The sequence below is a fragment of the Ascaphus truei genome, chromosome 3, assembly GCF_040206685.1.
Source record: "Ascaphus truei isolate aAscTru1 chromosome 3, aAscTru1.hap1, whole genome shotgun sequence".
Taxonomy (NCBI): Eukaryota; Metazoa; Chordata; class Amphibia; order Anura; family Ascaphidae; genus Ascaphus; species Ascaphus truei.
Window position 1 is genome coordinate 2,954,602 of NC_134485.1, and position 15,913 is coordinate 2,970,514.

The 15,913-nt window shown below is 45.3% G+C and overlaps 1 protein-coding gene across 1 annotated transcript in view; it reads right to left on the reverse strand.

The window, feature by feature from the left end:
- The window catches only part of LOC142490599 (uncharacterized), a 125,927-nt gene that overhangs the window by 18,545 nt on the left and 91,469 nt on the right, over window positions 1-15,913 (reverse strand). Inside the window, exons 11-12 of the mRNA XM_075593015.1 lie at window positions 7,154-7,363; window positions 2,572-2,679 (exon numbers count right to left, since the gene is read on the reverse strand). Coding sequence (XP_075449130.1) covers window positions 2,572-2,679; window positions 7,154-7,363 — 318 coding nt within the window. The remainder of the gene's footprint in view (window positions 1-2,571; window positions 2,680-7,153; window positions 7,364-15,913) is intronic.

Here is a 15,913-nt window from a genome sequence, read left to right on the forward strand (position 1 = left end):
TCTGTCCCAGCTTGCACCTTGGGGAGAGTCAGTAGGAGGAGTTGGGGGAGTTACATGGTGCACAGATTATAATGAGATGTATCACATTCTGCGTCTCTGTCCCAGCTTGCACCTTGGGGAGAGTCAGTAGGAGGAGTTGGGGGTAGTTACATGGTGCACAGATTATAATGAGATGTATCACATTCTGCGTCTCTGTCCCAGCTTGCACCTTGGGGAGAGTCAGTAGGAGGAGTTGGGGGGAGTTACATGGTGCACAGATTATAATGAGATGTATCACATTCTGCGTCTGTACCAGTTTGCACCTTGGGGAGAGTCAGTAGGAGGAGTTGGGGAGGAGTTACATGGGGCACAGATTATAATGAGATGTATCACATTCTGCGTCTCTGTCCCAGCTTGCACCTTGGGGAGAGTCAGTAGGAGGAGTTGAGGGGGAGTTACATGGTGCACAGATTATAATGAGATGTTTCACATTCTGCTTCTCTGCCCCAGCTTGCACCTTGGGGAGAGTCAGTAGGAGGAGTTGGGGGGAGTTACATGGTGCACAGATTATAATGAGATGTATCACATTCTGCGTCTCTGTCCCAGTTTGCACCTTGGGGAGCGTCAGTAGGAGGAGTTGGGGGGAGTTACATGGTGCACAGATTATAATGAGATGTGTCACATTCTGCGTCTCTGTCTCAGCTTGCACCTTGGGGAGAGTCAGTAGGAGGAGTTGGGGAGAGTTACATGGTGCACAGATTATAATGAGATGTATCACATTCTGCGTCTCTGTCCCAGCTTGTACCTTGGGGAGAGTCAGTAGGAGGAGTTGGGGGGAGTTACATGGTGCACAGATTATAATGAGATGTATCACATTCTGCGTCTCTGTCTCACCTTGCACCTTGGGGAGAGTCAGTAGGAGGAGTTGGGGGGAGTTACATGGTGCACAGATTATAATGAGATGTATCACATTCTGCGTCTCTGTCTCACCTTGCACCTTGGGGAGTGTCAATAGGAGGAGTTGGGGTGAGTTACATGGGGCACAGATTATAATGAGATGTATCACATTCTGCGTCTCTGCCCCAGCTTGCACCTTGGGGAGTGTCAGTAGGAGGAGTTGGGGGGGAGTTACATGGTGCACAGATTATAATGAGATGTATTACATTCTGCGTCTCTGTCCCAGCTTGCACCTTGGGGAGCGTCAGTAGGAGGAGTTGGGGGGAGTTACATGGTGCACAGATTATAATGAGATATATCACATTCTGCGTCTCTGCCCCAGCTTGCACCTTGGGGAGAGTCAGTAGGAGGAGTTGGGGGGAGTTACATGGGGCACAGATTATAATGAGATGTATCACATTCTGCGTCTCTGCCCCAGCTTGCACCTTGGGGAGAGTCAGTAGGAGGAGTTGGGGGGGAGTTACATGATGCACAGATTATAATGAGATGTATCACATTCTGCGTCTCTGTCCCAGCATGCACCTTGGGGAGAGTCAGTAGGAGGAGTTGGGGGGAGTTATATGGAGCACAGATTATAATGAGATGTATCACATTCTGCGTCTCTGTCCCAGCTTGCACTTTGGGGAGAATCAGTAGGAGGAGTTGGGTGAGGAGTTACATGGTGCACAGATTATAATGAGATGTATCACATTCTGTGTCTCTGTCCCAGCTTGCACCTTGGGGAGAGTCAGTAGGAGGAGTTGGGGAGGAGTTACATGGTGCACAGATTATAATGAGATGTATCACATTCTGTGTCTCTGTCCCAGCTTGCACCTTGGGGAGAGTCAGTAGGAGGAGATGGGGGGAGTTACATGGTGCACAGATTATAATGAGATGTATCACATTCTGTGTCTCTGTCCCACCTTGCACCTTGGGGAGAGTCAGTAGGAGGAGTTGGGAAGAGTTACATGGGGCACAGATTATAATGAGATGTATCACATTCTGCGTCTCTGTCCCAGCTTGCACCTTGGGGAGAGTCAGTAGGAGGAGTTGGGGGGAGTTACATGGTGCATAGATTATAATGAGATGTATCACATTCTGCGTCTCTGCCCCAGCTTGCACCTTGGGGAGAGTCAGTAGGAGGAGTTGGGGAGGAGTTATATGGTGCATAGATTATAATGAGATGTATCACATTCTGCGTCTCTGCCCCAGCTTGCACCTTGGGGAGAGTCAGTAGGAGGAGTTGGGGAGGAGTTATATGGTGCATAGATTATAATGAGATGTATCACATTCTGCGTCTCTGTCCCAGCTTGCACCTTGGGGAGAGTCAGTAGGAGGAGTTGGGGAGGAGTTATATGGTGCACAGATTATAATGAGATGCATCACATTCTGCGTCTTTGTCCCAGCAGCCGGAAGATGCCTTACTGCCCAGTCACTTCCATGAGCTGTACGGCACCTTCTGGCTCTGGAAGGTTTCTTATGCCATAGCACCGCTTTATAAACATGGCCCCAAATGCCAGCTCCTTCTCACCTGCAATTCTGTAACGTACAGTGTTGTACACATTCTGAGCACCATCACAGGATTATTCTTAGTATTGCTTATACTTTAGTGCTGCCCCACAGCCCTTTCCCCGGCCGCCCGCTTCCCACACTCACATTGGGATAGGTTCTTGCGCAGAACTGCAGATTCCCAGCACGCGGGGACAAAAGGATCCTCCCCGCTCTCAATCTTCACTACAATCTCCGGTTTGTCGGCAGAGAGTCCTGCGGGTGGGAGAAGAGGAGAAGCGGGGTTAATGATGCGGGTCACAATATGTTCACTGCGGCCCCCTGCTCTTTTATGAGACGTCCTCTCGGGTACCACAAACCACGTCAAGAAATAAGTGACAAGAAGGTCTCTCCCACAGGAGCAGAAACCGCACCTAGCTAGAGAAGGGCTTCAATGCCGGAATTACAGTTCCAAGAACCTTCTATTAATTAAACTGTGCGAAACCCATATCCACATAACATGCATGAGCAGTCAAAGAGTTACGGCGGGGGGTCCCAAACCTTTCCATATCGTGGCCCACATTAATATTGATAACCAATTGGATGACTGTTACGCCGGTGCTGCCCGCAGACCAGACCCGTCCCTTATACTGAGGTGGGGACGTATATATGTGCACGCACCCGCAGCAAAAGGAGCGTGTCCGGAGTGTGGTGTTTTAGGCGTTGCCGGGCCAGGTGGTAATAGCTGTAGCAATACTTGCCGGTTCCGGTAAAGAAGAGCCATAGTCGTTGCCGTTAGCCAAGGTCAGGGAGAGGAGAGTTCTGGAAGGTCGATGTCCAAGCAGAGGTCGAGGGGCGTAGGAAGCAGCGAGATCAGTTGAGAGCCGGGGGGGTCCAGAGCCAGAGAGTGCAATCCGCCAAGCCGGGTCGTGACCTGAATAAACAGAGGGAGAAAGTGCCAGAGTAGACATCCGTAGTGGAGACTATGTCGAGCAATGAGAGAGAGGCAAGACAGGCAATAAATAGTGCGGCTGACCAATCGGGAGCGGGGCAGGCCTGGAGGAGTGCGTGGAGCTGACCTGGATAGGTCCCCTTGATTGGCAGGCAGGTGAGCAAGTTTGGTCTGGGGAAATAGCCTGTACGTAAGTTGGGGGCGTGGTTTCACTGCTAGTGCAGTGAAAAAATTATCTTCACCCAGCGCACGCTATCCATGCGCGCGCCCGGGACTAATGGCAGCCACGTGAGAAGGGAGAGACTGCGGAGCAGAGGCGGGCCGCCGGAGACGGCAGGGACACCCCAGGGCAACGGAAGATGGCTGGCGCCGGCGAGGAGGACGTCTTACGGCAGCAGCAAGAGGTAAGGGAGATATGCGCTGCGGCTGCCGAGACCCCTTAGTCCTCACAGTACCCCCCCCCCCCTTCAGGATCGGCCTCAGGACGATCCTTCCATGGTTTGGATGGAAACTTCTTTCGGAAGCGTTTGAGAAGCCCTGGTGCATGAATGTCTTTAAGAGGTACCCATGACCTCTCTTCGGGTCCAAAGCCCTTCCAATGGACCAAGAATTGAGCTTTACCTCTCAAGAGGCGGGAGTTCAGTATAGTTTGGACCTCGTACTCTTCGTTGTCCTGTATAATCACAGGGTCTGGTTTAAGAGTGTGGTCTGGAAAGAGAGGACTGGAGATGAATGGCTTGAGAAGTGATGTGTGAAAAACGTTAGGAATTCTCATGCTTTGAGGTAATTGAAGAGGTAAGGCCACTGGGTTTACCTGCTCCATGATAAGAAATGGGCCCAGAAACCTAGGTGCCAATTTAGGGGAAGGGGTTTTGAGGTGGATATTCTTGGAAGACAACCAAACCCTATCCCCTGGCTTGTAATTGGGTGCAGGTCGGCGACGACGGTCAGCCTGGTTTTTCGAAGTCAGGGAGGCCTTTTGAAGTGCCGACTGAATTCTAGTCCAAGAGTCCTGTAGGAGGGAGATGCGTTCATCCACGGCTGGTACTCCAGAGGAGATATTGGAAATAGGCAGGCGAGCAAGGTGGAAACCATAATTAATAAAGAAAGGTGTTTCCCGAGTGGATTAATTCCTGGAGGAATTAAAGGCATACTCAGCCCAGGGGAGTAGTTCCGACCAGTCGTCCTGGGAGTCAGAGACGAAACACCTCAAGTACTTCTCGAGGGATTGATTGACCCTCTCGGTCTGCCCATTGGATTGAGGGTGATATCCTGACGAAAAGGAAGAAGAAATGCCCAGTCTTCTGGTGAAGGTCCTCCAGAATCTGGAAACAAATTGAGAGCCTCTGTCCGATACGATGGATGTGGAAATGCCATGGATCCGGAAAATCTCTCTGGAGAAAATATCGGCAAGGGCGGGTGAGGAGGGTAATCCTTTGAGAAAAACGAAATGTGCCATCTTGGAAAACCGATCCACCATTACTAGAATGGTGTTCATGCCCTTCGACCTAGGCAATTCGACAATAAAGTCCATGGATAAGTGGGACCAGGGGCGATCCGGAATGGGTAAAAGCAAAAGAAGACCATGGGGTCTCTGACAAGGAATCTTATTGCATGCACATACCGGACAAGCCCGAGTGAATTCAAGGATGGATTTGGCCATATTGGGCCACCAAAAGCTGCGACGGATGAGATCCAAAGTTTTTTTTTGTACCCTGGGTGTCCTGCCGAACGGGAAGCATGTCCCCAATCCAGAATCTCAGGAATAAACCTGGGCTCTACGTATAAGGTGTCCTTCGGTATCTCGAGGTCACTAGGCAGATGTTTTTGAGATTTGATGATCCTTTCAAGGTTTTTCAATGCAGCGACCGCAAGGATCTTCTGCTTGGGAAGGATGGACTCGGTAGTCTTCTCCGGTCTCTCTTCAGAAGAAAATTGCCTAGAGAGGGCATCCGCTTTGACGTTCTTGGTGCCGGGAATGTAGGACAAAATAAAATTAAACCTGGAGAAAAATAACGACCAGCGGGCTTGGGGGGACCCAAGCGGCGGGCACTCTCGATGTATAACAAATTTTTGTGGTCCATGAGAATCATGAACGGCTCTTTTGACCCCTCCAGTAGATGCCTCCATTCCTGAAGAGCCAACTTGACAGCCAAAAGTTCCCTATTGCCCACGTCATAGTTTCTCTCAGCTGGAGAGAACTTCTTAGAGACAAAAACACAAGGATGAAGTTTATCCTGAGAAAATCTCTGTGATAGGACTGCACCAGCCCCGCAGTCCAAAGCATCTACCTCTAGGGTGAAAGGAAAATCGGTATTCGGGTGTCGGAGGATGGGAGCTGAGACGAATGCTTGTTTCAATGTCTTGAAAGCCATGAGTGCGTCAGGTGACCAAGACGAAGGATCAGCCCCTTTTTGGGTCAGCACCGTGATCGGGGCGATGACGGTGGAAAAGTTGTGAATAAATTTCCGATAATAATTGGAAAATCCAAGAAACCGCTGAATAGACTTGAGGGAATCGGGTTGCGGCCAATCCAGTACGGCTTTCAATTTCTCAGGATCCATGGCCAATCCCTTGTTGGAAATAATATACCCAAGAAAGGAGGTGGTAGAAAGAGGCACTTCTCCATCTTGGCAAACAAGCGGTTCTCTCGGAGGTGGGAGAGCACAAACTTCGTATGGATAACATGGTCCTGTAGATTCTTAGAAAAAATGAGAATCTCGTCCAGGTAAACAATTACAAAACGGTTAAGGACATCCCGAAAAATGTCATTGATAAAGTCCGGAAAGACTGCTGGAGCGTTGCATAAGCCGAAGGGCATCACGAGATATTCGTAGTGGCCGCTACGGGTGTTGAAGGAGGTCTTCCACTCGTCGCCCTTCCGGATGCGAATGAGGTTATAAGCATCGCGAAGATCGAGCTTGGAAAATAGGTTAGCACCTTGAAGTCTGTCGAAGAGTTAGGAGATGAGTGGGAGTGGGTAGCGGTTCTTCACCGTAATGCGGTTTAGTCCCCGGTAGTCAATACACGGTCTGAGAGTACCGTCTTTCTTTTTAACGAAAAAGAACCCAGCTCCCGTGGACGAATTGGAGTGTCGTATGAAGCCTCGCTTCAAGTTCTGGCGCTGGCGAGGAGGACGTCTTATGGCAGCAGCAGGAGGTAAGGGAGATATGCGCTGCGGCTGCCGAGACCCCCTAGTCCTCACAATGACCTTATACTGAGTTGTGTTCATCTATCTATTTATGTACAGTAGCCAGGCAAGATGGCCATACACACTAGGCAGAGAGCCTGTACAGGCAGATGTGGCGCGCGGTGTAGAGATGGGGTAGCTAAGTTAGTAAGTGTCACATTAGTGATCCAAAACCCAAGCACGGCACACGAATGGAAGAAAGAGAGTATTTATTTCGTCCAACAAGCAAACATTTATCCCGATGCCTCCGGACCTTCTTCAGGGATCCCTGAAAAATCTCACCCCTGGGGACCGAAACGTCGGGCTAAATGTTTGCTTGTTGGACTAAATAAATACTCTATTTATTCCACTCCTGTGCTCGTGTTTTGGACCACTAACATGCCCCTTACTGACATATTTATATAAATATAACATATCTCATTTTTTTTTACAAATACTGTATCTTTATCTAGCAACCAGCGTTTGGAAGTGACAGACCTCAGGGGTCACAGTTAGGGTACTGCTGGGTTAAGGCCTGTGGTCCCTACTTGCACAGTCACAGGTTGCACCGAGGTGCAGCACGAATGTTTTGTGCCTTCATCTCAGGGAAAAGTGCTATGATTTCTCACCCAGTGAAGTCAAAGTTCGGTAATTCTCCCTCATCACATCCCTGTAAAGATCCTTCTGCTGTTCCTCTAACCCCTTCCACTCCTCCTCCGAGAAGCAGACAGCGACATCATCAAACATCACCGGAGCCTGAAACACAAACACAATATCCAATTCCAAGAGCGCTAAAATACCGTATCGCCCCAAAACTCGGGAGTAAGAAGGGTGAAATATTCAATGGAAATTCCAACCCGCGGAACTGTCTCAAAATAGCAGATTCGATTGAGTTTTTCTTCCTACTGTATTACTTAAAATCCTGCAAACAAAATCCGAATTCGTTACACAGAATTATTATTATACTTTATTATCAGTGTAAAGATGTGCTGCGGATTGGATTGAAGTTGAATCCGTCTACAGATTCTTTAATATCCGAGCGACCGACACCCAACGGCGGATTCTTTAATATCCGTGCGACTGACGCCCAACGACGGAGTCTTTAATATCCGAGCGACCGAAACCCAACGGCGGATTCTTTAATATCCGTGCGACTGACGCCCAACGACGGAGTCTTTAATATCCGAGCGACCGAAACCCAACGGCGGATTCTTTAATATCCGTGCGACTGACGCCCAACGACGGAGTCTTTAATATCCGAGCGACCGACACCCAACGGCGGATTCTTTAATATCCGTGCGACTGACGCCCAACGACGGAGTCTTTAATATCCGAGCGACCGAAACCCAACGGCGGATTCTTTAATATCCGAGCGACCGAAACCCAACGACGGATTCTTTAATATCCGTGCGACCGACACCCAACGACGGATTCTTTAATATCCGAGCGACCGACACCCAACGACGGATTCTTTAATATCCGAGCGACCGACGCCCAACGACAGATTCTTTAATATCCGAGCGACCGACACCCAACGACGGATTCTTTAATATCCGAGCGACCGACGCCAAACGACGGAGTCTTTAATATCCGAGCGACCGACACCCAACGGCGGAGTCTTTAATATCCGAGCGACCGACGCCCAACGGCGGAGTCTTTAATATCCGAGCGACCGACACCCAACCTCGGAGTCTTTAATATCCGAGCGACCGACGCCAAACGGCGGAGTCTTTAATATCCGAGCGACCGACACCCAACGACGGATTCTTTAATATCCGAGCGACCGACACCCAACGACGGATTCTTTAATATCCGAGCGACCGACACCCAACGACGGATTCTTTAATATCCGAGCGACCGACGCCCAACGACGGAGTCTTTAATATCCGAGCGACCGACGCCCAACGACGGATTCATTAATATCCGAGCGACCGACACCCAACGACGGATTCTTTAATATCCGAGCGACCGACACCCAACGGCGGAGTCTTTAATATCCGAGCGACCGACACCCAACGACGGATTCTTTAATATCCGAGCGACCGACACCCAACGACGGATTCTTTAATATCCGAGCGACCGACACCCAACGACGGATTCTTTAATATCCGAGCGACCGACGCCCAACGGCGGAGTCTTTAATATCCGAGCGACCGACACCCAACGGCGGAGTCTTTAATATCCGAGCGACCGACACCCAACGGCGGAGTCTTTAATATCCGAGCGACCGACGCCCAACGACGGATTCTTTAATATCCGAGCGACCGACGCCCAACGGCGGAGTCTTTAATATCCGAGCGACCGACGCCCAACGGCGGATTCTTTAATATCCGTGCGGCCGACGCCCAACGGCGGATTCTTTAATATCCGAGCGACCGACGCCCAACGACGGATTCATTAATATCCGAGCGACCGACGCCCAACGACGGATTCATTAATATCCGAGCGACCGACGCCCAACGACGGATTCATTAATATCTGAGCGGCCGACGCCCAACGACGGAGTCTTTAATATCTGTGCGGCCGACGTCCAACGACGGAGTCTTTAATATCCGTGCGACCGACGCCCAACGGCGGATTCTTTAATATCCGAGCGGCCGACGCCCAACGGCGGATTCATTAATATCCGAGCGACCGACGCCCAACGGCGGATTCTTTAATATCCGAGCGACCGACGCCCAACGGCGGAGTCTTTAATATCCGAGCGACCGACACCCAACGGCGGATTCTTTAATATCCGAGCAGCCGACGCCCAACGACGGATTCTTTAATATCCGAGCGGCCGACGCCCAACGGCGGATTCTTTAATATCCGAGCGACCGACGCCCAACGGCGGATTCTTTAATATCCGAGCGACCGACGCCCAACGGCGGATTCTTTAATATCCGAGCAGCCGACGCCCAACGGCGGATTCTTTAATATCCGTGCGGCCGACGCCCAACGGCGGAGTCTTTAATATCCGTGCGACCGACGCCCAACGGCGGATTCTTTAATATCCGAGCGACTGACGCCCAACGGCGGATTCTTTAATATCCGAGCGGCCGACGCCCAACGACGGATTCTTTAATATCCGTGCGACCGACGCCCAATGGCGGATTCATTAATATCCGAGCAGCCGACGCCCAACGACAGATTCTTTAATATCCGTGCGACCGACGCCCAATGGCGGATTCTTTAATATCCGAGCGACCGACGCCAAACGGCGGATTCTTTAATATCCGAGCGACCGACACCCAACGACAGATTCTTTAATATCCGTGCGACCGAAACCCAACGGCGGATTCTTTAATATCCGAGCAGCCGACGCCCAACGGCGGATTCTTTAATATCCGAGCGACCGACACCCAACGACGGAGTCTTTAATATCCGAGCGACCGACGCCAAACGGCGGATTCTTTAATATCCGAGCGACTGACGCCCAACGGCGGATTCATTAATATCCGAGCAGCCGACGCCCAACGGCGGATTCTTTAATATCCGAGCGACCGACGCCCAACGACGGATTCTTTAATATCCGAGCGGCCGACGCCCAACGACGGATTCTTTAATATCCGAGCGACCGACGCCCAACGGCGGATTCATTAATATCCGAGCAGCCGACGCCCAACGACGGAGTCTTTAATATCCGAGCGACCGACGCCAAACGGCGGATTCTTTAATATCCGAGCGACCGACGCCAAACGGCGGATACTTTAATATCCGTCCGGCCGACGCCCAACGGCGGATTCTTTAATATCCGAGCGACCGACGCCAAACGGCGGATACTTTAATATCCGTCCGGCCGACGCCCAACGGCGGATTCTTTAATATCCGAGCGACCGACGCCCAACGACGGATTATATTGTTATGTGTGAGACAGTTACGGATACACTGTTACACTGTTATATTGTTATATTGTTATGTGTGAGACAGTTACGGATACACTGTTACACTGTTATATTGTTATGTGTGAGACAGTTACGGATACACTGTTACACTGTTATATTGTTATGTGTGAGACAGTTACGGTTACACTGTTATATTGTTATGTGTGAGACAGTTACGGTTACACTGTTATATTGTTATGTGTGAGACAGTTACGGTTACACTGTTATATTGTTATGTGTGAGACAGTTACGGATACACTGTTACACTGTTATATTGTTATGTGTGAGACAGTTACGGTTACACTGTTATATTGTTATGTGTGAGACAGTTACGGTTACACTGTTATATTGTTATGTGTGAGACAGTTACGGTTACACTGTTATATTGTTATGTGTGAGACAGTTACGGATACACTGTTACACTGTTATATTGTTATGTGTGAGACAGTTACGGATACACTGTTACACTGTTATATTGTTATGTGTGAGACAGTTACGGTTACACTGTTATATTGTCATGTGTGATACAGTTACGGATACACTGTTATATTGTCATGTGTGATACAGATACGGATACACTGTTATATTGTCATGTGTGATACAGTTACGGATACACTGTTACATTGTTATGTGTGAGACAGTTACGGATACAGTGTTATATTGTCATGTGTGATACAGTTACGGATACACTGTTATATTGTCATGTGTGATACAGTTACGGATACACTGTTACACTGTTACATTGTTATGTGTGAGACAGTTACGGTTGTCTGGTTACACTGTTATGTTGTTATGTGTGATACAGTTACGGTCGTACAGTATGGTTACACTGTTATATTGTTATGTGTGATACATAACTGTATCACACAACAATATAACAGTGTAACTGTACAACCATAACTGTATCACGCATAACAATAAAACAGTGTAACAGTGTATCCGTAACTGTCTCACACATAACAATAGAACAATATAACAGTGTAACAGTGTAACAGTGTAACCGTAACTGTATCACACATAACAATATAACAGTGTAACAGTGTAACCGTAACTGTATCACACATAAAAATATAACAGTGTAACAGTAACTGTATCACGCATAACAACATAACAGTGTAACCGTAACTGTCTCACACATAACAATATAACAGTCTAACCGTAACTGTATCACACATAATATAACAGTATAACCGTAACTGTCTCACACATAACAATATAACAGTGTAACCGTAACTGTCTCACACATAACAATATAACAGTGTAACCGTAACTGTCTCACACATAACAATATAACAGTGTATCCGTAACTGTATCACACATGACAATATAACAGTGTAACCGTAACTGTCTCACACATAACAATATAACAGTGTAACCGTAACTGTCTCACACATGACAATATAAAAGTGTAACCGTAACTGTCTCACACATAACAATATAACAGTGTAACAGTGTATCCGTAACTGTCTCACACATAACAATATAACAGTGTAACCGTAACTGTCTCACACATAACAATATAACAGTGTAACCGTAACTGTCTCACACATAACAATATAACAGTGTATCCGTAACTGTATCACACATGACAATATAACAGTGTAACCGTAACTGTCTCACACATAACAATATAACAGTGTAACCGTAACTGTCTCACACATGACAATATAAAAGTGTAACCGTAACTGTCTCACACATAACAATATAACAGTGAAACCGTAACTGTCTCACACATGACAATATAACAGTGTAACCGTAACTGTATAACACATGACAATATAACAGTGTATCTGTAACTGTCTCACACATAACAATATAACAGTGTAACCGTAACTGTCTCACACATAACAATATAACAGTGTAACCGTAACTGTCTCACACATAACAATATAACAGTGTAACTGTAACTGTCTCACACATAACAATATAACCGTGTAACCGTAACTGTCTCACACATAACAATATAACAGTGTAACCGTAACTGTCTCACACATAACAATATAACAGTGTAACCGTAACTGTCTCACACATAACAATATAACAGTGTAACAGTGTATCCGTAACTGTCTCACACATAACAATAGAACAATGTAACAGTGTAACAGTGTAACAGTGTAACAGTGTAACAGTGTAACAGTGTAACAGTGTGACAGTGTGACAGTGTGACAGTGTGACAGTGTATCCGTAACTGTATCACACATAATATAACAGTATAACCGTAACTGTCTCACACATAACAATATAACAGTGTAATAGTGTATCCGTAACTGTCTCACATATAACAATATAACAGTGTATCCGTAACTGTCTCACACATAACAATATAACAGTGTATCCGTAACTGTATCACACATAATATAACAGTGTAACCGTAACTGTCTCACACATAACAATATAACAGTGTAACAGTGTATCCGTAACTGTATCACACATGACAATATAACAGTGTAACCATAACTGTCTCACACATAACAATATAACAGTGTAACAGTGTATCCGTAACTGTATCAGACATGACAATATAACAGTGTAACCGTAACGGTCTCACACATAACAATATAACAGTGTAACAGTGTATCCGTAACTGTATCACACATGACAATATAACAGTGTAACCGTAACTGTCTCACACATAACAATATAACAGTGTAACAGTGTATCCGTAACTGTCTCACACATAACAATATAACAGTGTAACAGTGTATCCGTAACTGCCTCACACATAACACTATAACAGTGTAACAGTGTAACAGTGTAACCGTAATTGTCTCACACATAACAATATAACAGTGTAACAGTGTAACCGTAATTGTCTCACACATAACAATATAACAGTGTAACAGTGTAACCGTAACTGCCTCACACATAACAATATAACAGTGTAACAGTGTAACAGTGTAACCGTAATTGTCTCACACATAACAATATAACAGTGTAACAGTGTAACCGTAATTGTCTCACACATAACAATATAACAGTGTAACAGTGTATCCGTAACTGTCTCACACATAACAATATAACAGTGTAACAGTGTATCCGTAACTGTCTCACACATAACAATAGAACAATATAACAGTGTATCCGTAACTGTCTCACACATAACAATATAACAGTGTAACTGTCTCACACATAACAATATAACAGTGTAACAGTGTATCCGTAACTGTCTCACACATAACAATATAACAGTGTAACTGTCTCACACATAACAATATAACAGTGTAACAGTGTATCCGTAACTGTCTCACACATAATATAACAGTGTAACAGTGTATCCGTAACTGTCTCACACATAACAATAGAACAATATAACAGTGTATCCGTAACTGTCTCACACATAACAATATAACAATATAACAGTGTATCCGTAACTGTCTCACACATAACAATATAACAGTGTAACCGTAACTGTCTCACACATAACAATATAACAGTGTAACCATACAACCGTAACTGTATCACACATGACAATATAACAGTGTAACCGTAACTGTCTCACACATAACAATATAACAATATAACAGTGTAACAGTGTATCCGTAACTGTATCACACATGACAATATAACAGTGTAACCGTAACTGTCTCACACATAACGATATAACAGTGTATCCGTAACTGTCTCACACATAACAATATAACAGTGTAACAGTGTATCCGTAACTGTATCACACATGACAATATAACAGTGTAACCGTAACTGTCTCACACATAACAATATAACAGTGTAACAGTTTATCCGTAACTGTCTCACACATAACAATATAACAGTGTAACAGTGTATCCGTAACTGTCTCACACATAACAATATAACAGTGTAACAGTGTATCCGTAACTGTATCACACATGACAATATAACAGTGTAACCGTAACTGTCTCACACATAACAATATAACAATATAACAGTGTAACAGTGTATCCGTAACTGTATCACACATGACAATATAACAGTGTAACCGTAACTGTCTCACACATAACAATATAACAGTGTATCCGTAACTGTCTCACACATAACAATATAACAGTGTAACCATACAACCGTAACTGTATCACACATGACAATATAACAGTGTAACCGTAACTGTCTCACACATAACAATATAACAATATAACAGTGTAACAGTGTATCCGTAACTGTATCACACATGACAATATAACAGTGTAACCGTAACTGTCTCACACATAACAATATAACAATATAACAGTGTAACAGTGTATCCGTAACTGTATCACACATGACAATATAACAGTGTAACCGTAACTGTCTCACACATAACGATATAACAGTGTATCCGTAACTGTCTCACACATAACAATATAACAGTGTAACAGTGTATCCGTAACTGTATCACACATGACAATATAACAGTGTAACCGTAACTGTCTCACACATAACAATATAACAGTGTAACAGTGTATCCGTAACTGCCTCACACATAACAATATAACAGTGTAACAGTGTATCCGTAACTGTCTCACACATAACAATATAACAGTGTAACCGTAACTGTATCACACATAATATAACAGTATAACCGTAACTGTCTCACACATAACAATATAACAGTGTAACCGTAACTGTCTCACACAACAATATAACAGTGTAACAGTGTATCTGTAACTGTCTCACACATAACAATATAACAGTGTATCCGTAACTGTCTCACACATAACAATATAACAGTGTATCCGTAACTGTCTCACACATAACAATATAACAGTGTAACCGTAACTGTCTCACACATAACAATATAACAGTGTAACCATACAACCGTAACTGTATCACACTTGACAATATAACAGTGTAACCGTAACTGTCTCACACATAACAATATAACAATATAACAGTGTAACAGTGTATCCGTAACTGTATCACACATGACAATATAACAGTGTAACCGTAACTGTCTCACACATAACGATATAACAGTGTATCCGTAACTGTCTCACACATAACAATATAACAGTGTAACAGTGTATCCGTAACTGTATCACACATGACAATATAACAGTGTAACCGTAACTGTCTCACACATAACAATATAACAGTGTAACAGTGTATCCGTAACTGTCTCACACATAACAATATAACAGTGTAACAGTGTATCCGTAACTGTCTCACATATAACAATATAACAGTGTAACAGTGTATCCGTAACTGTCTCACACATAACAATAGAACAATATAACAGTGTATCCGTAACTGTATCACACATAATATAACAGTGTAACAGTGTATCCGTAACTGTATCACACATGGCAATATAACAGTGTAACAGTGTATCCGTAACTGTCTCACACATAACAATATAACAGTATAACAGTGTATCCGTAACTCTCACACATAACAATATAACAGTGTAACAGTGTAACAGTGTAACCGTAACTGTCTCACACATAACAATATAACAGTGTAACAGTGTATCCGTAACTGTCTCACACATAACAATATAACAGTGTAACAGTGTATCCGTAACTGTCTCACACATAACAGTATAACAGTGTATCCGTAACTCTCACACAT